This window comes from Phocoena sinus, chromosome 19 (genome assembly GCF_008692025.1).
Source record: "Phocoena sinus isolate mPhoSin1 chromosome 19, mPhoSin1.pri, whole genome shotgun sequence".
In the NCBI taxonomy this organism is placed as follows: Eukaryota; Metazoa; Chordata; class Mammalia; order Artiodactyla; family Phocoenidae; genus Phocoena; species Phocoena sinus.
In genome coordinates, this window is record NC_045781.1 from 56,083,908 (window position 1) to 56,103,227 (window position 19,320).

General features: G+C 53.7%; 2 protein-coding genes across 5 annotated transcripts in view; both read right to left on the reverse strand.

Annotated features, from left to right (window-relative positions):
• The window catches only part of GINS2 (GINS complex subunit 2), a 30,457-nt gene extending 25,700 nt beyond the window's left edge, over positions 1-4,757 (reverse strand). For all 4 annotated transcript variants that reach the window (XM_032613587.1, XM_032613585.1, XM_032613586.1 and 1 more), the window contains exons 1-2: positions 3,734-4,757; positions 3,391-3,505 (exon numbers count right to left, since the gene is read on the reverse strand). In XM_032613587.1, the coding sequence (XP_032469478.1) occupies positions 3,391-3,505; positions 3,734-3,823 (205 nt within the window). In that variant the 5' untranslated portion in view covers positions 3,824-4,757. The remainder of the gene's footprint in view (positions 1-3,390; positions 3,506-3,733) is intronic.
• Positions 4,758-11,873: 7,116 nt separating this feature from the next.
• Positions 11,874-19,320, reverse strand: part of C19H16orf74 (chromosome 19 C16orf74 homolog) — a 31,121-nt gene continuing 23,674 nt past the window's right edge. Inside the window, exons 6-7 of the mRNA XM_032614840.1 lie at positions 15,866-15,978; positions 11,874-12,936 (exon numbers count right to left, since the gene is read on the reverse strand). Of these exons, the coding sequence (XP_032470731.1) occupies positions 12,878-12,936; positions 15,866-15,978 (172 nt within the window). The 3' untranslated portion in view covers positions 11,874-12,877. The remainder of the gene's footprint in view (positions 12,937-15,865; positions 15,979-19,320) is intronic.

The window sequence follows — 19,320 nt, forward strand, 5'->3', positions numbered from 1 at the left end:
AGGGAACCCTCCTACCCTGCTGGTGGGAATGTAAATTGGTACAACCACTATGGAGAACAGTATGGAGGTTCCTTAAAAAACTAAAAATAGAATTACCATATGACCCAGCAATCTCACTACTGGTCATATATCTGGAGAAAACCACGGTTTGAAAGGATACATGCACCCCAATGTTCACTGCAGTGCTTACAATTAGCCCAGACATGTCAGCCACCCAAATGTCCATCAACATATGGATGCATAAAGATGATGTGGTACATATACACAATGGAGTATTACTCAGCCATTAAGAAAAATGAAATAATGCCATTTGCAGCAACACACATAGACCTGGAGATTATTATACTAAATGAAATAAGCCAGAAAGGGAAATACAAATACCATATGAGTTATACGTGGAATCTAAAATATGGCACAAATGAACCTACCTACAAAACAGAAACAGACTCACAGACATAAGAGATCATACTTGTGGTTGCCAAGGGGGAGGGCGGTGGGGGAGACGGATGAAATCGGAGTTTGAGGTTAGCAGATGTAAACTATTATATAGAGAATGGATAAACAGCAAGGTCCTACTATACAGCACAGTGAACTATATTCAATATCCTGGGATAAAGCATAATTGAAAAGAATATAAAAAATGAGTGTATGTGTATAAATGAGTCACTTTGCTGTACAGCAGTGACAGAACACTGTAAATCAAATATACTTCAATAAAAATAAAAAATTTTTTTAAAATCTTGAAAAATTTAGTCCATTTCCAGCAAAAATCAAATTTCTAAGGGAAATAAGGGAATATTTAAAGCTTCTATTATGGGAAAAAATGCACTATGGAAATGTCTGTCTTGCCACAAATAAATGATCTAATGTACCACTCTTTAGGAAAAAAAGAAAAAAAATGGAATGTATATATGTGTACATACGTGAGTCACTTTGCTGTACAGCAGAGATTAGTACAACATTGTAAATCACCCATGCTAGCACAGGGAGATTACCTCGGTGCTTTGTGACCACCTAGAGGGGTGGGATAGGGAGGGTGGGAGGGAGATGCAAGAGGGAGGAGATATGGGGATATATGTATATGTATTGCTAATTCACTTATATAGAGCAGAAAGTAACACACCATTGTAAAACAATTCTACTCCAATAAAGATGTTAAAAAAAATCACCTATGCTTCAATAAAAAAAATTAAAAAATAAAACAAGAATGAAATAATGCCATTTGCAGCAACATGGATGAACCTGGTGATTAACATACTAAGCAAAGCCAGCCGGACAGAAAGACAAATATCATATGATATCACTTATATGAAGAATCTAAAAAAAGAGAGAAATGAACTTATTTACAAAACAGAAACAGACTCACAGACTTAGAAAACAAACTTATGGTTACTAAAGGGGAGAAATAGAGAGAAGGGATAAATTTGGAGTTTGGAACTGACATATACATACTACCATATCTAAAACAGATACCCAACAAGCACCTACTGTATAGCACATGGAACTCTGCTCAATATCCTAGTAATCTAAATGGGAGAAGAATTTGAAAAAGAATAGATACATGTATACGTACGAATCACTTTTCTGTACACCTGGAATTAACACATTGTTTTGTTTTGTTTATTTATTTATTTATTTGGCTGCGTTGGGTCTTTCTTACTGAGCACCGGCTTCTCATCGCAGTGGTTTCTCTTGTTGCAGAGCACGGGCTCTAGGCGCGTGGGCTTCAGTAGTTGTGGCACGCAGGCTCAGTAGTTGTGGCTTGTGGGCTCTAGAATGCAGGCTCAGTAGTTGTGGCACACAGGCTTAGGTGCTCCGCGGCATGTGGGATCTTCCCGGACCAGGGCTCGAATCCGTGTCCCCTGCACTGGCAGGCGGATTCTTAACCACTGTGCCACCAGCAAAGTCCCAAACACAACATTGTTAATCAACTATACTCCAATATAAAATAAAACTTAAAAACAAAAATAAAAATAAACAAATGGGACCTCTTTAAACTCAAAAGCTTTTGCACAGCGAAGAAAACCATACACAAAACGAAAAAACAACCCACAGAATGGGAGGAAATATTTGCAAATGATGTGACCAACAAAAAATTAATCTCCCAAATTTAGAAAGATCTCATGCAGGTCAATATAAAAAAAAAAAAAAAAAAAACCCATCAAAAAACAGGAGACCTAAATAGCCTTTCTTCCAAAGAAAACATACACATGTCCACAGGCACATGAGAAGATGCTCAACATCTCTAATCATTAGAGAAATGCAAATCAAAACTACAATGAGGTGTCACCTCACACCAGTCAGAATGGCCACCATCAAAAAACCTACAAACAATGAATACTAAACAATAAAGACGGTGTGGAGAAAAGGGAACCCTCTTGCACTTCTGGTGGGAATGTAAACTGATACAGCCACTATGGAGAACAGTGTGGAGGTTCCTCAGAAAACTAAAAATAGCATTACCACATGGTCCAGCAATTCCACTCCCAGGCATCTACCAGGACAAAACTTAATTCGAAAAGATCCATGCACCCCAATGTTCACTGCAGCCCTGTTTACAATAGCCCAGACACGGAAGCCACCTAAATGTCCATCGACGGAGGAATGGATAAAGAAGATGTGGTACATATACACAATGGAATATTACTCAGCCATTAAAAAAAGAAAGAAAGAATGCCACTTGGAGCAACATGGATGGACCTGGAGGTTATCATACTAAGTGAGGTAAGTGAGACAGAGAAAGACAAATACATGATAACATTTATATGCGGAATCTTAAAAAAATGATACAAATGAACTTATTTACAAAACGTAAACAGACTCACAGACTTAGAAAACAAACTTACGGTGACCAAAGGGGAAAGGTGGAGGGGAGGGATAAACTGGTAGTTTGGGGTTGACATATACATACTACGATATTTAAAACAGATAACTGGGGGGGGAGGGAAAAAAAAGATAATCAATAAGGACCTACTGTACAACACAGGGAACTCTGCTCACTATTCTGTAATAACCAAAGTGGGAAAAGAATTTGAAAAAGAACAGATACATGCATATGTACCTGAATCACTTTGAGGGACACCTGAAACTACCACAACACTGGTAATCAACTCTACTGCAAAATAAAACTAGAATTAAAATAAAAAAGTTTGTGGAAATATCTTAAAATCAAAACCTGAACTAGAGTTTGTACGCACGCCCCGAACGACCATTACTAACAGTGGTCCGCGGCCTCTCGCAGCTGAGGCTGGGAAGCATTCATTGATTTCACCTGATGAGCGACGCCGCGTCCCTGGAAGGACCGCTTGCCTCCACCCGCGGGAGGGCGACCCCAGCCCCCACGGCCCGCCCCCATCACCACCACACCCCGCTCCCCCTCCACGTCCTCACCCACGTCCATCCACTCGGGGGGGAGCAGCCGACACTTCTGTCTCTGTTTCAGGTTGATCGCCAGCCACAGAGGCACCTGCACTGGTAAGCCGGGGTTGAAAGGCCCCAGGTCGCCCTGCAAGCAAACACACACAAACACCGTCCCTCAAAACTGCATCGCTGGACCTCTGCTGTCCACGGGCTGGAGCCCGAGCGCGCTCTCGGCCACACCGCGCCCCACCGCTCCTCTGCGCTGGGTCCCCAACGCCGCCAGACGACACCTGTGGGCGCTGGACCCGCCGCCCAGCCCCCCTCCCGGAAGCGGGAACCGACCAGGGAGAGCCGGAGGCCCGGCGGGTCTCACCCCGATGAGGTAGATCTTGTCCAGACTGAAGTTCGGGATAATGGTGACCAGCTCCTTCTCGGCCAGGAACTCCACCTCGGCCGCGTCCATGGTGGGGCCTGCGGCTAGCCCGGGACTCGCCGCCGCCTCCGGCCCCTCAGCGTCCGGGAAGACGCGCTGCAACCGCCGCTTTCCCGCCACCGAGCAATGCCCAGCCTCTGGCCGGAAAGAGCCTCGGCCGGCCTATAGAAACGCGGCGTTCTCCGCGGGGCGGCGGAAGGCGGGGACCGCGGATGCTACGAGCCCGCGGATTGGCGAGCCTGAACGAGGCTGCGAGCGGACCCCGCCCCTCTCGTGGGCAGGCCCCGCCCCCTCCCGTGGGCAGCACGCCCGGCGCCGCCGGCCCACCTGCAGCTAGTACAGCCTTCGGTGTCCCTTCACCTGCCCCGGGCGCCCGCCCAACAACACTGCGAGTCAAACTGCGGGTGGGCTTCGGGGCCAGGAGTAAATGCATGTCACGGCTTGACCTGGCTACACAGACGCGGCCCCGGGCCGCTGTACACGGGGTTAATATCTATAAAAATGAAGATTCCTGGTAATTCCCTGGCGGTCCAGTAGTTAGGACTCCGCGCTTTGGGCCCGGGTTGATCCCTGGTTGGGGAACTGAGATCCCACAAGCAGCGCGGTGCGGCCAAAGGAAAAAAAAAACGCAGATTCCTCCACTGCACCCACATATTCCAATTCGGAAACCGCGGGGAATTGGCTCACAATTTGCACTTTGGCAGACTCCCCAGGTGAGACTTGTGAAGGGGCAAGTTTGCCCAACTGGGGCAAATAACGTATTGATTGATGAGCTCATCTGTTGGCCAGTCCGGGTGCCCTCTATACCGTGGGCTCATGTGAACCTTTACAACAGGGGTTCTAAGACCCTCCTCTGTCAGCATCCCCGGGAGGTTCCGATTGTTCACACACACCTGCAGACTTGTGATTCAGGGATCTGGGTGAGGACAGAGTGTTGATTTTAATCAGGGATTTTGATGGGGTGATAATAGGCCAGGAAAACTTCCCGGGAGGTGAAGCAGCTAGAAGAAAACTGGGGTGGGGGTGGGGGGGTCAGGAAGGGGCGGGGGGCAGGGGGGGAGTTGAGTTCAACACCATGATCATTAGGCTCTAAGAAAAAACATATGTGACAGGAGGATTTCAGGGTTCTAGATCCCAGCAGGAAAGCTGCCTCACCCCAGAAAACGGCACGCTTTCCTCTCTAACCACCCTGAAACCTGCCCCATGTCAGGTTGTCGGGAAGATGAAATAAGGCCATACTTCAGTTTTGCTCACTCGCATGGCCTGGAAAGGTTATCTGTTGTTTATCTGCATTGGAAGCTGTCATGGCAGGCATGGAGATTTCCTTCCTTGTGTCATTTATGAAGACAAATACTTTCAAAGAAAATAAAAGATCCGTCGGGAGGCTGTGTGAGTGAGAGCACGTGACCACTCTGAACTTCAGTCTCTTCATCTGCAAGCGAGGTAGGAAGAGGAGTACCCAGGGGGGTTGGGGGGGAGGGGAAGCTGTAGGCCACCTGGTCCCTCCTAAAATAGAAGCTCCCTCAGTCATCTGCAGAGAGTGTGTGCCAGCCTGTCTGGGTTTTGACTGATGGGGGAATGTTTTCCTGACTGGCAAATATCTGCGTTTCAAATTTGGTGAGGCTTCCCTCGCTGATTTTCGCAAAAATTTTTGTAAAAGAGCAAAGGAAAAAAGCTGGCTGGAAAGCCGAGGTTCAGAGAGGCCTCAGCAGAATGGGCAGCAGAGCTAGCAGAGCCCGGTACCTTGGTGTCCTTATGGGTAAGGTGGGGACTGTGCCGCTGCTCACCTTGCAGGGCTGTTGGGAGAACGAGACAAGGGGGCTGCAGCTTTACACACTGCAAAATGGTGGCGTCCCGGAATCGCAAACTTGAGCAGAGACACCAAGGTCCTTAGGGGGCTTATTAAAGCAGCACAGATCACAATAGCCAGCAGGTGGAAATACCAAATGTCCATCAGCTGAGGGTTGGATACACAACATGTGGTCCATACTTAGTACGGAATATTCTTCGGCCACAGACAGGAGTGAAGCACTGGTTCGTGCTACCATGTGGAGGACCCTTGAAAACGTTATACTACATGAAAGAGGCCAGACGCAAAAACCATATATGATTCCATTTACGTGAACTGTGCAGAAGAGGTAAATCCATAGAGACAGGAACGAGATCAGTGGTTACCAGGGTTGAGGGAGAGGGGGATGGAGTTTCTTTTGAGGTTGATGGAAATGTTCTGGAATTAGACAATGGTGGTGGTTGTTCAACTCTAAACATACTAAAAACTACTGACTGAACTGTTAACTTTGAAAGGGTGAATTTTACAATATGTGAATTATTCCTCAAGAAAACTGTGATTTAAATGCCCCTCCCTAAGCTCCAGACCCAGGCTTCCTGACTCAGTAATCACACACTTTACACGCTCCCCAGGAAGTTCTTATCATTGCAAAACTGGGAAGGGAAGTGATTTGTCCCAATCCAGTCTGGCTCTGAGCCGCTCCCAGGATCCAGAGAGGACTCCTGAGAGCCCATCCTCAGGACTGGCCTCTGAAAGTCGGGGAAAGAGAGAGGGAAACAGACAAGAGTAAAAGTCGAGCGGGAGGGAGGTTGGGGCGCTACTTTAGACGGGGTAGTCGGGGCCCTTGCACCATCATCTCCTGTTGTGAACAGTGCCTCCCCAGGAAGCTAGATGACCCCTGTGGTAAGGAATTAAGAGGTAGGGACAAAATAAATCGGGATGAAGGGGCACATCTCCTGGGCAGAATTCCAGATGGTGTAGATAAAGCTCATCGCTCCTGAAGTGTGGGCCGCCCATGGCCACTTCCTTCTAAAGAAAACAGGATAGAAACAGGGAAAAACAGAGAAACCTGACCAACAAGCCCTCAGCCAAGTGATCAAGATCAACACGAGGGCTTCCCTGGTGGCGCAGTGGTTGAGAGTCCGCCTGCCGATGCAGGGGACACGGGTTCGTGCCCCAGTCCGGGAAGATCCCACGTGCCGTGGAGCGGCTGGGCCCGTGAGCCATGGCCGCTGAGCCTGTGCGTCCGGAGCCTGTGCTCCGCAACGGGAGAGGCCGCAGCAGTGAGAGGCCCGCGTACCGGAAAAAAAAAACAAAAAAAAACACATAAAATTAAAAGTCTCCCCTCCAGGTTCCCCCGGGGCACCTAACCGAGTGTCCCCCTCAGCGTCGTCAGCACTGCAAAACCTTTTGGTCACATTTGAATTTAGGCCACAGAACATTGCTCCCCAAATGAGTCAGCAACCCGGCTTTCTGATTTTAAAGCAGTGGATCTTTCTGAAATGCTGGAAATGTCCCGTAGCTGTCCGATCCAGGACAGTAGCCACTAGCCCCACATAGAAACTGGGCACTTTCGGGGGACTGGCGTCCTCTGAAGGGGCGGGGCCCTGGACACGGGGCCGGTCGCCCACCAATGCACCTCGATGATCGTGGGGTTGAGCACATTGGGAAGGGCCCGTGGTCCCCCTGCACAGAGCATCTGCGTTCAGTCCCAGGTCAGTCTACCTCAGAGGTCTGAACCTCTGCCACGGGGGAGCGATATTCTTACAGCGAGGAGACAGTGGTCCGGGAAAACAAAGAATTAATTACAGCGAAGAATCGAGGAGGTGGGCGAGACCTTCCAGGGACTCTCGGCCCTGCCTGTGCAGGAGAATCTGCCGGATCCCCGGCCACACCTGGACGGAGGGAATCGGAACCTCCGGGTGGGGCTCAGGCCTCGGCCGCGGCTGGGAGGCCAGCCACTCTCCTGTGGTCTCCAGGGGACTTGAGGGGAAGCAGTGACTTGCCGCTGGTGGTACCTCCCATCTAAAGAGGGGGCTAGAATTACAGTCACAGCAGCAAAAGGGAAATGCAGAATGGAAAACACCTCCTCCGGAAAGTCTCCCTTCCTGGCCCCAGCTGAAAGGGGCAATGCGGTGGTACCTACCGAGCAGGGCCCTGATCATAGCACAAGGCTGCTTCCCTACCTGGGCTCTCACCAGAGAGTACGGCTCCTTCTGGGACGTGGACACCGCCTGCCCCTCTGAGGTCTCCGAGGCAAGGCGACAGCGTGAACCCCACAGGCCTGACCTCACCTGCTGTTTCTGGCCCTTGGCGGCTCCCATTGGTGGGGGCCCAGCCACTTCAACGGGTACCCGTTCCATCCTTCATCTCCTAGAGCCCTTGAGCCCTTGAGAGGTGGGCCGGGACCGACACAGGTGAGTCCTCAGCTGTGTCTGATGCAGCCGTGTAGACAGCGGGGGCTCCTGCACGCAGCGGCAGTGTTGTTTCTTCTCACGACAGCCCTCAAGGTGTTCTCTCTGTTGAGTGCGGTGACAAGTGCAGCAGGAAAGACAGGCGGCGGCCAGTTCTCCAGGGCTGCTGTGTAAGCTGCTACCAGAACCTGGACCAGATCCCGCGCCCAGTGGCAGGCTGTGTGAGGGATGCAGGTCGGGGAGTGACATGCGCCGATTTGCAGTTTAGAAAGAGAACTCTGGGGGATGGAGTGGGGGTGGGACTCGGTCTGGCAGCAGGAGACTCACCCGGAGGCTGGGAGCAGACGTCTAGCAGAGCTGTGGCACCTAGGGCACAGCCATGGGGATCTAGAGGAGGGACGGTCTGAAACCAGAGCCCATGGACTGTCTGCCAGTGTCCAGAAAAGCCAGGTCCGGGGACGCCTCCGGACCCCACCCAGGTGACCACAGCTACCTGTGGCTCCATACAGCCTGGCAGTGTCCCCGCCGCCAGCCCCACCCCTGGGCCTGCGAGTCCCTCCCTGCCGCTCCCCGGCCACCAGGGTCTGGCGAGGGAGCCATCCCGCCAGTCGCACGGTGCACATCACGGCTGAGCCAGGGGCTCTCAAATGCCTCCGACATGGTGCGAATACACTCTTGTGTCTTTTTGCCATCTGTCGCTGTCATTAAAAACTTACATTTCCATCTGTTTTCACACTTTTCTCGCCTCCCAGCTTCCCCTCCCGGAGGCATGTAGCACGAATCCCACGCCGAGGACCCGAACGTTCCCTCGCCTCTTGGAATCTGGGAGCTTCTCCGCGACGCACGGGGGTTAGGGGTAACGGCCTTTGTGGGTGACCAGAGCTGTTAATTCCTCTTAGGTCGCCACTGACAGTGACCTCTGCCCCTCCCCCCACTCCTCCACACACACTTTGCGGGGAGCCACTTACAAAACTTTTGTTGGTCGTTTTCATCTGTATGTGTGGCTTTGGCATTAAAAATACATGAAAAATAAACTGCAGGGCTTCCCTGGTGGCGCAGTGGTTGAGAGTCCGCCTGCCGATGCAGGGGACACGGGTTCGTGCCCCGGTCCGGGAAGATCCCACATGCCGCGGAGCAGCTTGGGCCCGTGAGCCATGGCTGCTGAGCCTGCACGTCCGGAGCCTGTGCTCCGCAACGGGAGAGGCCACAGCAGTGAGAGGCCCGCGTACCGCAAAAAAAAAAAAAAAAAAAAAAAAAAAAAAAAATATATATATATATAAACTGCAGACATTAGTAACCATTCCCCCAGAATGTATTTCAGGAAGAACAGACTAGAGAAATAAGGATCAGGGAGCCACGTTTTGAGTTCAAAACAAGTTGTCATTCTAGACCAGCCCCAAAGAGACACCCACCCCCAGCTACATGGCATCCCTGACCTTTCATGAAGGGTCAAGTCCACGTAGAACCCAACAACCCCACAAGGTCGTGACCACAAACTACTCCTGGTAGACCTTCTCAAATACAGCTTTGCACGCGTCAGCATAGTCACTAACATTCTAGAGGGCTTTTCAGACCCTGTGCCAGGCGTTATTCGAGGTTCTGCACGCGTGGTCATCCACTGCATCTTCCCAACAACCTAGTTGCTACCCTCATTTGAAGACTGGGGAAAACTGAAGCTCAGAGAGGCAAAGTAACTTGCTCCAGGTCACCCAGCTGAGAAATGGAGCATGGGGATGGACCCCAGGAAGCAGGGGCCAATTCAGGGTAAGGAGCAGGTTTCTGCCGCTGGGCCCCCAGGGCTCAGACCCTGCGGAACCTGGGGCAGCTAGGAAGCCTGGTTCCTCACAGTGTGTCCCCGGGCCAGCAGCACTGCCGCCCTGCGAGCTGGTTAGGGATGCACAGCGGCAGGCCCTACCTCAGACCACCCTGGGACGGGATCTGGATTTGAACCAGCTCCCCACTGCGAAGCACCGGTTGCCTCACGGCCCCCACAAGGAAGGTGGGGAATCTACCCGCTGACTCCCATCCACAGTGGGTGAGGGGTACTGCCAGGCGGCCCTGAGAGCCTGCACCGAAGGAAGCCCTTGGAAAGAAAGGTGTGGGTGCGGCAGCAGAATTCTGCTGGCACATAAAGGGGGGGGGGCACTGCCCCTGCAGATGTGGTCCCAGGTACCCTGCTCTTACCACCCACCCCACATTCACACTCTCAATCTCCCAGACTCCTCACATCCCCGTGGAATTGTGCCCATTCCCCAGATGAGCAAATGGAGGCCCAGGGAGGTTGGTGACCTGTGTGATTGTGACTCCCATTTACTGACTGTCTGCTCTGTGCCAGGGACCATGTGGGGTTTTACGTAGATCATTTTCCTTAATCCACATGTGCACCCCACGTGGGAGGTCCTGTTACCCTCACTTTTACAGGTGAAGAAAAGGTTCAGAGAGGTTGAACGGCTTCCCAAGGCCACACAGCACCATGCGGCTCCGGCTGACACCCTTGCACCCCTAATCTTTCTCACGGCTCCTAAGAGGGATGCTGGGGCTGCAGTGGGGTCCCATGCCCCCTGATGTCATGCCCTAGAGCTTGCACGGAGCAGGCCCCCTACACCTCACCCCTCCCTCACGGGGAGACACAGCTTGCTTGAAGGCAGAGCCTCAGGGGCAGTGAGTAACGTCACGGAGTTTCCTGCAGCCTGGGGTGCAGATGTCACCAGTAAGGGTCCCCCTCACTCAGCCGGCACCATTCTGGGGTATGTAACCCGGGCTGGCTTCACCAGGGCCTCCAGATTCAAGAGGCCCAGAGCCCAGGACTGGTGTGGGTGCCTTGGACCTCAACACCTTTCTTTCTCCAGGAGACCAAGGGGACTCGCCTGGGCCCTGCAAGAAAGCCAAACCAGCACCCCAGGGCTGCACAGCCTCTGGCCGGCCCCTCCACCTCGTCTCCAGCTCACAGCCCTCTTCCCATTGCCATGGGCACTAAAAGCCTGGGATGAAGTGGCGATGAGCCAGGGCAGGCTGCTGAGTGGGCTGGAGGCCTCTGAGCGGTGCCCAGGAGGTGTGTGGGCTCCTCCAGCTGTGGACGGAGCCAGCCCTCAGGGTGAGCACCCAGCCCCGAGACCCAGCATCCCCTGTGTTCCAGAGGGAAAAGGACGGGGACAAAGTGTCAGCATCACATCCAAGCAGATATGAGGGGCACTGGGAATCCAGGCGGAAAGGGATGCTTTGCCTGGGCAATCAACAAGAAATGTGTGCTGGGAGGAAGCTCTGTGAGGATGGTAAGAGAACAGGGTCGGGGCCTCCCTGGGGGTGCAGTGGTTAGGAACCTGCCTGCCAATGCAGGGGACGCGGGTTCCAGCCCTAGGCTGGGAGGACCCCAAATGCCGCGGAGCAACTAAGCCCGCGCGCCACAACTACTGAGCCCACGCGCCACAGCTCCTGAAGCCCGCAAGCCAAAACTACTGAGCCCACGCGCCACAACTACAGAGCCTGCACTCTAGAGCCCGTGCTCCACAACTAATGAGCCCGTGCTCCACAACTAATGAGCCCGTGCTCCACAACTACTGAGCCTGTGCTCTAGAGCCTGCAAGCCACAGCTACTGAGCCCGTGCAGCACAACTATGGAGCCTGCACTCTAGAGACCGTGAGCCACAACTACTGAGCCCATGCTCTACAACTACGGAGCCTGTGCTCTAGAGCCCGCGAGCCACAAGTACTGAGCCCGTGTGCCACAACTACTGAAGCCCGCGCGCCTAGAGCCCGTGCCCTACAACAAGAGAATCCACCGCAATGAGAAGCCCGTGCACCGCAACGAAGAGTAGCCCCTACTCGCCGCAACTAGAGAAAGCCCGTGTGCAGCAATGAAGACCCAAACGCAGCCAAAAATAAATAAATTTATATTAAAAAAAGAAAAGAGTATGGGGTCTGGGTTCAAATTCTTACTATCTGATGGCCTTGGGCAAGGGATCTAAGCCTCTAAGTTCCTCAGGTGCCCCATCTGTAAAATGGGGATAATAATAGTGTCTATGCCGGGAGACTGGATTATTATTCCCAGCCCGTCTCTCACTCCCTTTAATAGACATGTCCATCCCTTCCTGTGCCACGGGACCGCCCAGCTCACCCACGTGGGGTTTGGCCGTGTGACTTGCTTGGCCCACACACCAAAGCTGCGAATGCTCTCGCACGGCCTGGCTTGTGCTCTGTGCGTCTGTCACGAGAACGCACTCCAGTAGCTGCTGGCCACAGAATGAGGCGGCACAGGACACTCTGCAAATCAAGAGGCCAAGACCATCCAAAGACCCATCACCAGCCGGACCAGCCCCTCCATGATAAGCGATTCTCTGGAGCCTACCTGTGTACCCGGGGGTGCACCACCTTCCCTGCCCGCCCAAGAAGCAGGGTCCACTGCTCGTTACACGGGATCTTTACTTACAGTACAGAAAAGAAATTATAAATCACTTTTTGGACTGTTTCAGTGTCTGTAAGACAACTTGTAAAAAATGAAGCCAGCCCTTTGCAAGAAGTCCTTATATGTGCAGACCTCCTGGGCACCCGTCTGCATGGCCCAGGCCGCTGGGAGTCTGTCTAGAAGAGAGCCTCTCCCTGGTACCCAGATGGCCATCACTGTGCCTCGGGGTCGGCAAGAATATGTAGGCATCAGAGGTCCGGTCCACTCAACGGGGCCTGGGAAATGTCGTTCTGGACGAGGGCAGGGCCGATTCCTCGCTCCTCTCGCCACGCCTCTGCTGGTCCAGTGCCGGAATCCCTCTGTCTTCCCAGCCAGCATCCTCAGCACATCTGTCCCAGGCACCCCGGGACGCGCCAAGCGAAGGGCAGCCAGGGAAGGATCCAGTGCAGGTAAATCCCCGACCCACGCGTGCCTTCTCCTCAGGCCTCAGGGTCTGCTTCTCCATCCTCCGGGCCCGACCCTGACTCCTCCAGCCAGACTAGGAGACAGAGGGGGGCGTCAACATCTGGATGGACCCCACCACCACAGCCAGGCCCCTTTCCCTGGCAGCTCCATGGCCGGTGCCTCTGGGCACCTTGCTTTGTACCAACGCCCCAGCTCCCTGTGCATACGGCACTGGTGTCAGCCGCTTCTGAGAGGGGACCCCAGTGATGCTGGGGCTCACCTGGGTCCCACGGGATTTCCCACCCATCCTCTGCCCACACCCAGCACCGAGCTCCCCCAGATCTCTGGCTGAGGTCCCTGGGATTGTACCCCTGGCCCCATCCTTGGCTTGGCCTCTTCTGAGTGCCTGTCTGGAGATGCCTTCAGGCCGGAGGCTGGGCGGGAGGTCCCCGCTTCCAGACGGGGAGTTGAGACCCACAGAGGGGTGACCTTCCCCCAATGAGCAGGGTAGTCTGGGCAGGGCAGGGTTCTCTCCAGTCCCTTGCTGTGGGGGGAGCCCCAGGTATCTGATCACCACTCAGAGCCCACAGCCCTGGAGGAAGTGCTGCCCTAAATATCGCTGGTGAGAAGACCAAGGACACAGGCCGCATGCGGGCTGTGAAGTCAGGCCCTTGACCTTCCTTGTCACGAATGCTCACGGCCTCTCTGAGGCACGGCTGTTCTCTGTGAGACAGGGGAGCCGAGGCCTCGTTCCCAAAATCACACGCTAATGCGTGGCAGAGCCGGGATCCAAATTCAGGGTTTTGTGCCTCCAAGGCCTGTGCCCTTTCTCCTACACCTCCCTCTCTACATGGGGAAAAGCAGAGGGTCAGGCCTGAGCTCTGCCACCAGACAGGACAGGAGGGGCCCCCTGTGCTGGTCCCTCGGCACTAATCCACCCTGGGACTCCGTGGGCTCTCAGGGCCTCTGGGCTCTCACCCCGCGGACCCTGAGGAGTAACCATGAGTCTCCCCGGCACTCACACTGGCCCTAGGAGCAGGGAAGGCGGTTATGATCCCATCTTACAGACGAGAACACTGAGGCACTGAGAGAGAAGGGAGCGTAGTGGCAGAGCCAAGGACCAGGGCCTCGGCTGCCCACACTCAGCTCTCTGACTAGACGCTGAAGCAGAAACCCAGCTCTTCTCCCACCCTGCTGTGTGCCCTTGGGTGAGTTGCTGTCCCTCTCTGAACCTCAGTTTCCCCAGCTATAAGCTAGAGATAAGGGCGGTACTCACAGCCCACAGGGTTGGAGCGAGAATTAAATAAGATTTGTGGAAAGCATTCAGCCCAGTGCCGGGCACTTGAAAAGGTGACACAGGACTGTGACCAATGGCTATCACTACTCTGCATGGCCCAGCTCCAGTAACCACACGGGGCCTGGCCCGAGCCCGACGGCTTCTCCAGCTCATTCCCCCTGGCGGGCAAGCTGACATCCAAACTGAGAACTTCTGGAAAAGCCTCCCCAAGTCCCCCACTGACTCCCACCACTCCCACATCAGCCTTGAAGGCCCGTGTCCTCTGCAGGAGCCAGGCAGGGCTCGCGTCACGACCGTTGATTGGCTGAATGACGGTAGCCACCGAGACGGGGTCTAGCCTGGCAGCCCAGAGCGCAAGCTCCAGATCTCACGGCCTGGGTCTGAATCCCAACTCTGCCACGTACCAGCGGTACGGCGAGTGTCTCAACCTCTCTGAACGTCAGTTTACCCATCTACAGAATGGGGATGATGAAAACGGGACCTAACTCAGAGTTACTGTGAGACCTCAAGGAAAAATAATCATAATCAGTACGTCCCCTACACACGAACCTTCAAGTTGCAAACTTTCAAAGATGCAAACGTGCGTTCGCACGTCCAATCACGTAAGTTAGTTCACGTGTCTGGCGTACATCGTCACGTGTGTGCGTCCTCTACAAGTGGTTGTGCGCTTGTGTACTTTACTGTACAGAACTGTCTAGAGTACAGCAGTACAGTATCCTTACTTCAAGCCCAGGATGTCCGGAAGCAAGTGTAAAAAGCAGCGGTGATGTAGCTGGTACTGCCCTACCCAGACATCCCTGGACCGTCTTTTCAAGAGAGTAGCTAGACTCGAGTCCAGCAAGAAACCAGAACCTGTGCCGTCAACGTCAGGCACGAGTGAAACTGCAGCTGGCCCTCCGTCTCCTGTTGCTGACGGTCCTTGCCAGCCCCTGGCTGCCAGGTGTTGTGCTCTACTACTGTACTTTTCAAGGGACTGTACTGTAAGATTAAAAACGGTGTCTTTATTTTGTGTTTGTTTATGTATTATTTGTGAAAGGTATTATAAACCTATTACAGCACGGTACTATCTAGCCAACTGTGTTAGCTGGGTACCTAGGCTAGCTCTGCTGGACTTAAGAAGGTGCTCTCGGAATGGAACCCGTTCGTGTGTAGGGGACTGACCATATTATTTGCAACAGCAGCAATAAATGTGTTCATGAAAAATGTCCCACTGGCTCCCACAGTGTCCGGAAAGGGGCCGGGGGTGGGGACACAGCAGTTTGGGCGGCTCCCTCTCACCCTCTCTCTGGGAACGGTCCCATCCCTTCTCTCCTCCCTGCAGTGAGCTGCCACGGAAGGCGCGGAGAGCAGCCACAGCCTGGGCGCGGGGGAGTTTCCAAGCCTGTCCTGTCCAGCTGAACCGCGGCGGCCGGTAGGACGGAGGCCCAGTTCCCCAGCTGCAGGGGAAGGCGCCTCCATCCGTCACCTCCGTGGGCCCGCCCAGCCCCATCCATCACTCGCCCGGCTGCCGGCGGGGGCTGTCTAGCTCATTACTTAACGTGCCACACCTTGCCGAGGCTGGTGCCACGGCGAGGGGCCCACGGTGGAGTGTACGCAGAGCCGAGTGTAAATTTTTAATAAACTGGGGGTGGGGGCAGACCCACAGCCCGGAAGGGGGCCCCCGCGAGCCGCGCCCAGCCAGGCCCCCCAGACCCCCTGGCTCAGCATGGTGGCAGGGTGGCCTCACCTGCCCTCCGGGAGTCCCTCGGCAGGATCACGCCCGTGGGCGTCGGCGGGGTGACGATGATGTTGGGTACATCCAGGTGCCTGTCGCTCAGGACGGGGGCCTCATCATGGCTGCTGCTGACACACATTTTTAAGCCTGAGAGGGCAGGCCGTGGAACACACACGTACACACACGACAGAGAGACAAGCATCAGTGGAGGCCGGGGACTGCCCACCACTCCTGCCGGCCGCCCTTCTCCAGCACAGTGTGTCCCCACGCCACACGTGAGGAAACTGAGCCTCAGGACGGCGAAATGACCCGTCCGACCCTGCGCAACTTGGCGAGGGCGTGAATTTTCTTTGCTTTGTTCACTAATGTGACCTGGGTGTGTGACACGCAGTAGGTATTCAAAACACGGCTCTGAATGGATGAAACCAACCGGGCTTGAACCGGAACCCAGACCTGTCCGAATCATAGCCATGTGTGAAGTGAGCTCTCCCACAAATTATTTTCTGAGAGAGTTTGTGTGAGATCAGTATTGTTTCTTCCTTAAGAGTGATTGAACTCACCAGAGAAGCTGTCTGGGCCTGGAATTTTCTTTGGGCAATTTGGTTTCTTTAATAGAGACGGGGCTATTCAGATTTTCTGTTTCCTCTTGCGTCCATTTGGCTACGTTGCATTAATCAAGGAATCTGTCTATTTCTTCTAAGTTGTTGAATTCCTTCTCTTCTCTCTCCCGGAAACTCAGTACAGGCAATCCAGCCCAGCCCAGTTTTCGTCTCCATCCTCTCCCCCTCTCATGCCCCTAGCTAGCCTCTCCGCCCCCCCTCACGCCCCTAGCTAGCCTCTCCGCCCCCTGGCTTACCCCTCGGCAGCCCACCCTCCAAACAGCAGCCAGAAACGGCAAACCTGATCATACCTCGCGGCTGCTCAGAATTCTCACCAGCTCTTGGCAACTAGCTACAGGCAGCATTTTTCCAAAAATGTGTCCCCTGCAACACTGGCCTCCTCAGACTCCCTCAGGAAGGGGGTTCCATGATCAAATGAGTCTGCGAATCCCATCTACTCTGTCCTCTTGGAGAGTCCCATGCATGTTAGAGAATTAAAGGCTCTGAGAAGTCCTGCACTAAGGAAGCTGCTTTCACTGTGCTTCAACCCGGGCTTCCCGAACTTAAATAACCTTGATGTCTGTTTTTGGAGGGACACCTGTTACCATCTCACAAGACCATGAGTCATGAGGTACATTTTGGGAAATGCTGATCATAAATTAGAGTCAGCCTGTTAGCCCAGCCTTCAGCCTTCACGGTCTGGCCCAAACTCGTTTTGAAGCTTCATTCCCTGCCACCTGCCCACACGCCCCGAAATGCCCACAGTCCCCCAAATGCCCTGGGCTCCCCAGCCCTTTCGTGCCTTTGCACAGGCCGCCGCGCCTGCCTGGAGTGCTCCTCGTTGCTTTGGCAGGGTGGTGACCTCCTACTGATCCTGCAAAAGCCAGCACAGTAGGCTCTTCTGTGGGGGAAGATGTCCCGGGTATCTGACCCCGCTCCTTCAGTCTGAGGTCTTCCAGGGCTCATCTCACTGTATGGCAACGCCTAGTTCTGTCTCCTTTACTGTGCGCGTCTGGAGGACAGCCTCTACTCGCTCAGCCATGTGTCCCTTGAAGCTAGCATTCTGCCTGGGACAGAGCAAGTAGGGGTGCTTTCAATTTTAAATAAAAAACAACTTCAGGGGCTTCCCTGGCGGCGCAGTGGTTGAGAGTCCGCCTGCCGATGCAGGGGACACGGGTTCGAGCCCTGGTCTGGGAAGATCCCACATGCTGCGGAGCAACTGGGCCCGTGAGCCGTGGCCGCTGAGCCTGCGCGTCTGGAGCCTGTGCTCTGCAACGGGAGAGGCTGCGATAGTAAGAGGCCCGTGCACCGCGATGAAGAGTGGCCCCCGCTCGCCGCAACTAGAGAAAGCCCTCGGACAGAAACGAAGACCCGACACAGCCATAAATACATAAATAAAATTTAAAAAAAAAACAACAACTTCAGGCACTGCTGAACCGGGTAGTCACATCTTTGTCTCTATGTCCCATCACTGCGTTTTTTCTCCCCCCCAAACAGCCCCAGACTGGACTGCATCAGCTCAAGTATCTGAGCCCCTAGCCAACATCAGGAACCGAGCAGTGGGGTGGCCTTCCCTGACCCCCACTGGGACAGTGCTCCTTAAATGACCACTGTAGGGTTGGGGTGGTGGTTCTCAAGTATGTCCCCAACAGGTGGAATCTAATTCCCCTCCTCTCCAGCACGGGATGGACTGAGGATGAATTCTAATGCCTAGAAAAAGAGGGAAGGGATGGCGTGTGACTTCAGGAGAGGTCATAAAAGACACTGCACTTCCTTCGTGCTCTCGCTCTGGGGAAGCCAGCCGCCACGTTGTAAGGATGCTCAAGCAGCCTGAGGAGAAGCCCAGGTGGTGAGCCAACAGCCGTGGGAGGGAGCCACTTAGGAAGTGAGTCCGCCAGCCCAGGCAAGCCTACAGACGAGACCACAGGCCCAGCCGACAGCTTGACTGTAACCTCACGAGACCCTCTGCGATGGAACCTCCAAGCTAAATCATCCCTGAATTCCCAACCCCCAGAAACTGTGAGATAATAAATATTTAAGCCACTAAGTTTGGGGGTGATTTGTTACGCAGCAGTAGGTAACTGATACAGTCAGCACAGCTTGCCTGTCCTTGAAACTCCATTCCTGTTTCCCCGCTAGGGAGCCCCTGTGGCCCCCTGAATCTAACAGGCTGGTTAGTTTTGTAGAAAGAGGCCACGTCCCCTGCATCAGACTACAAGCCCCTCAGGAGTACCCACCAAGGCCGCTGCCGACCTTCTTGAAAGTCTTAGGATGCTGTTTCTTCCTGCCATCTTACACAGAAGCCCAGAATGTAAAACACATAAAAAGAAGCCACTTGGAGGAAGCCCTCCTGTTATCACTGCACCAGTCAGCCTTTAAGGATCATTGGCCACGTGGCAGAAACTTCCTCCTTCAGTCTTCATGGCTACCCCGTGAGACGCAAACTCACAGACTGAGGACCAGAGAGGGTAAGAGCTTGCACAGCGGTGAACACCCAGTGCACAGGCAGGGGCAGGATCTGAACCCAAACTCCGGTCTGCCTGACTCCAAAAGCTTCTGCTTCTTGTAACCACGATCCTATAACAGAGCCAGGAAACGATCTGAAAGGTGCCTGAGAGTAAATATGTTTTACTCTGGGGGCTATGCAGTCTCCGTTGCAACTTCTCAGCTCTGCCACTGAGGGCAAACACAGCCACAGACGACATGTGAATGAGTGGGCGGGGCTGTGTGCCAATAAAGCTTTATTTACTCAAATAGGAGGAGCAGCCAGCTTTGGCGCAAGGGCTGTGGTTTGCCACTGCCAGCTCTATAACATCCAGGGGTCGGGGAGTTTGGATCAGGGACATGCCTGACGTCCTAACAGGCAAC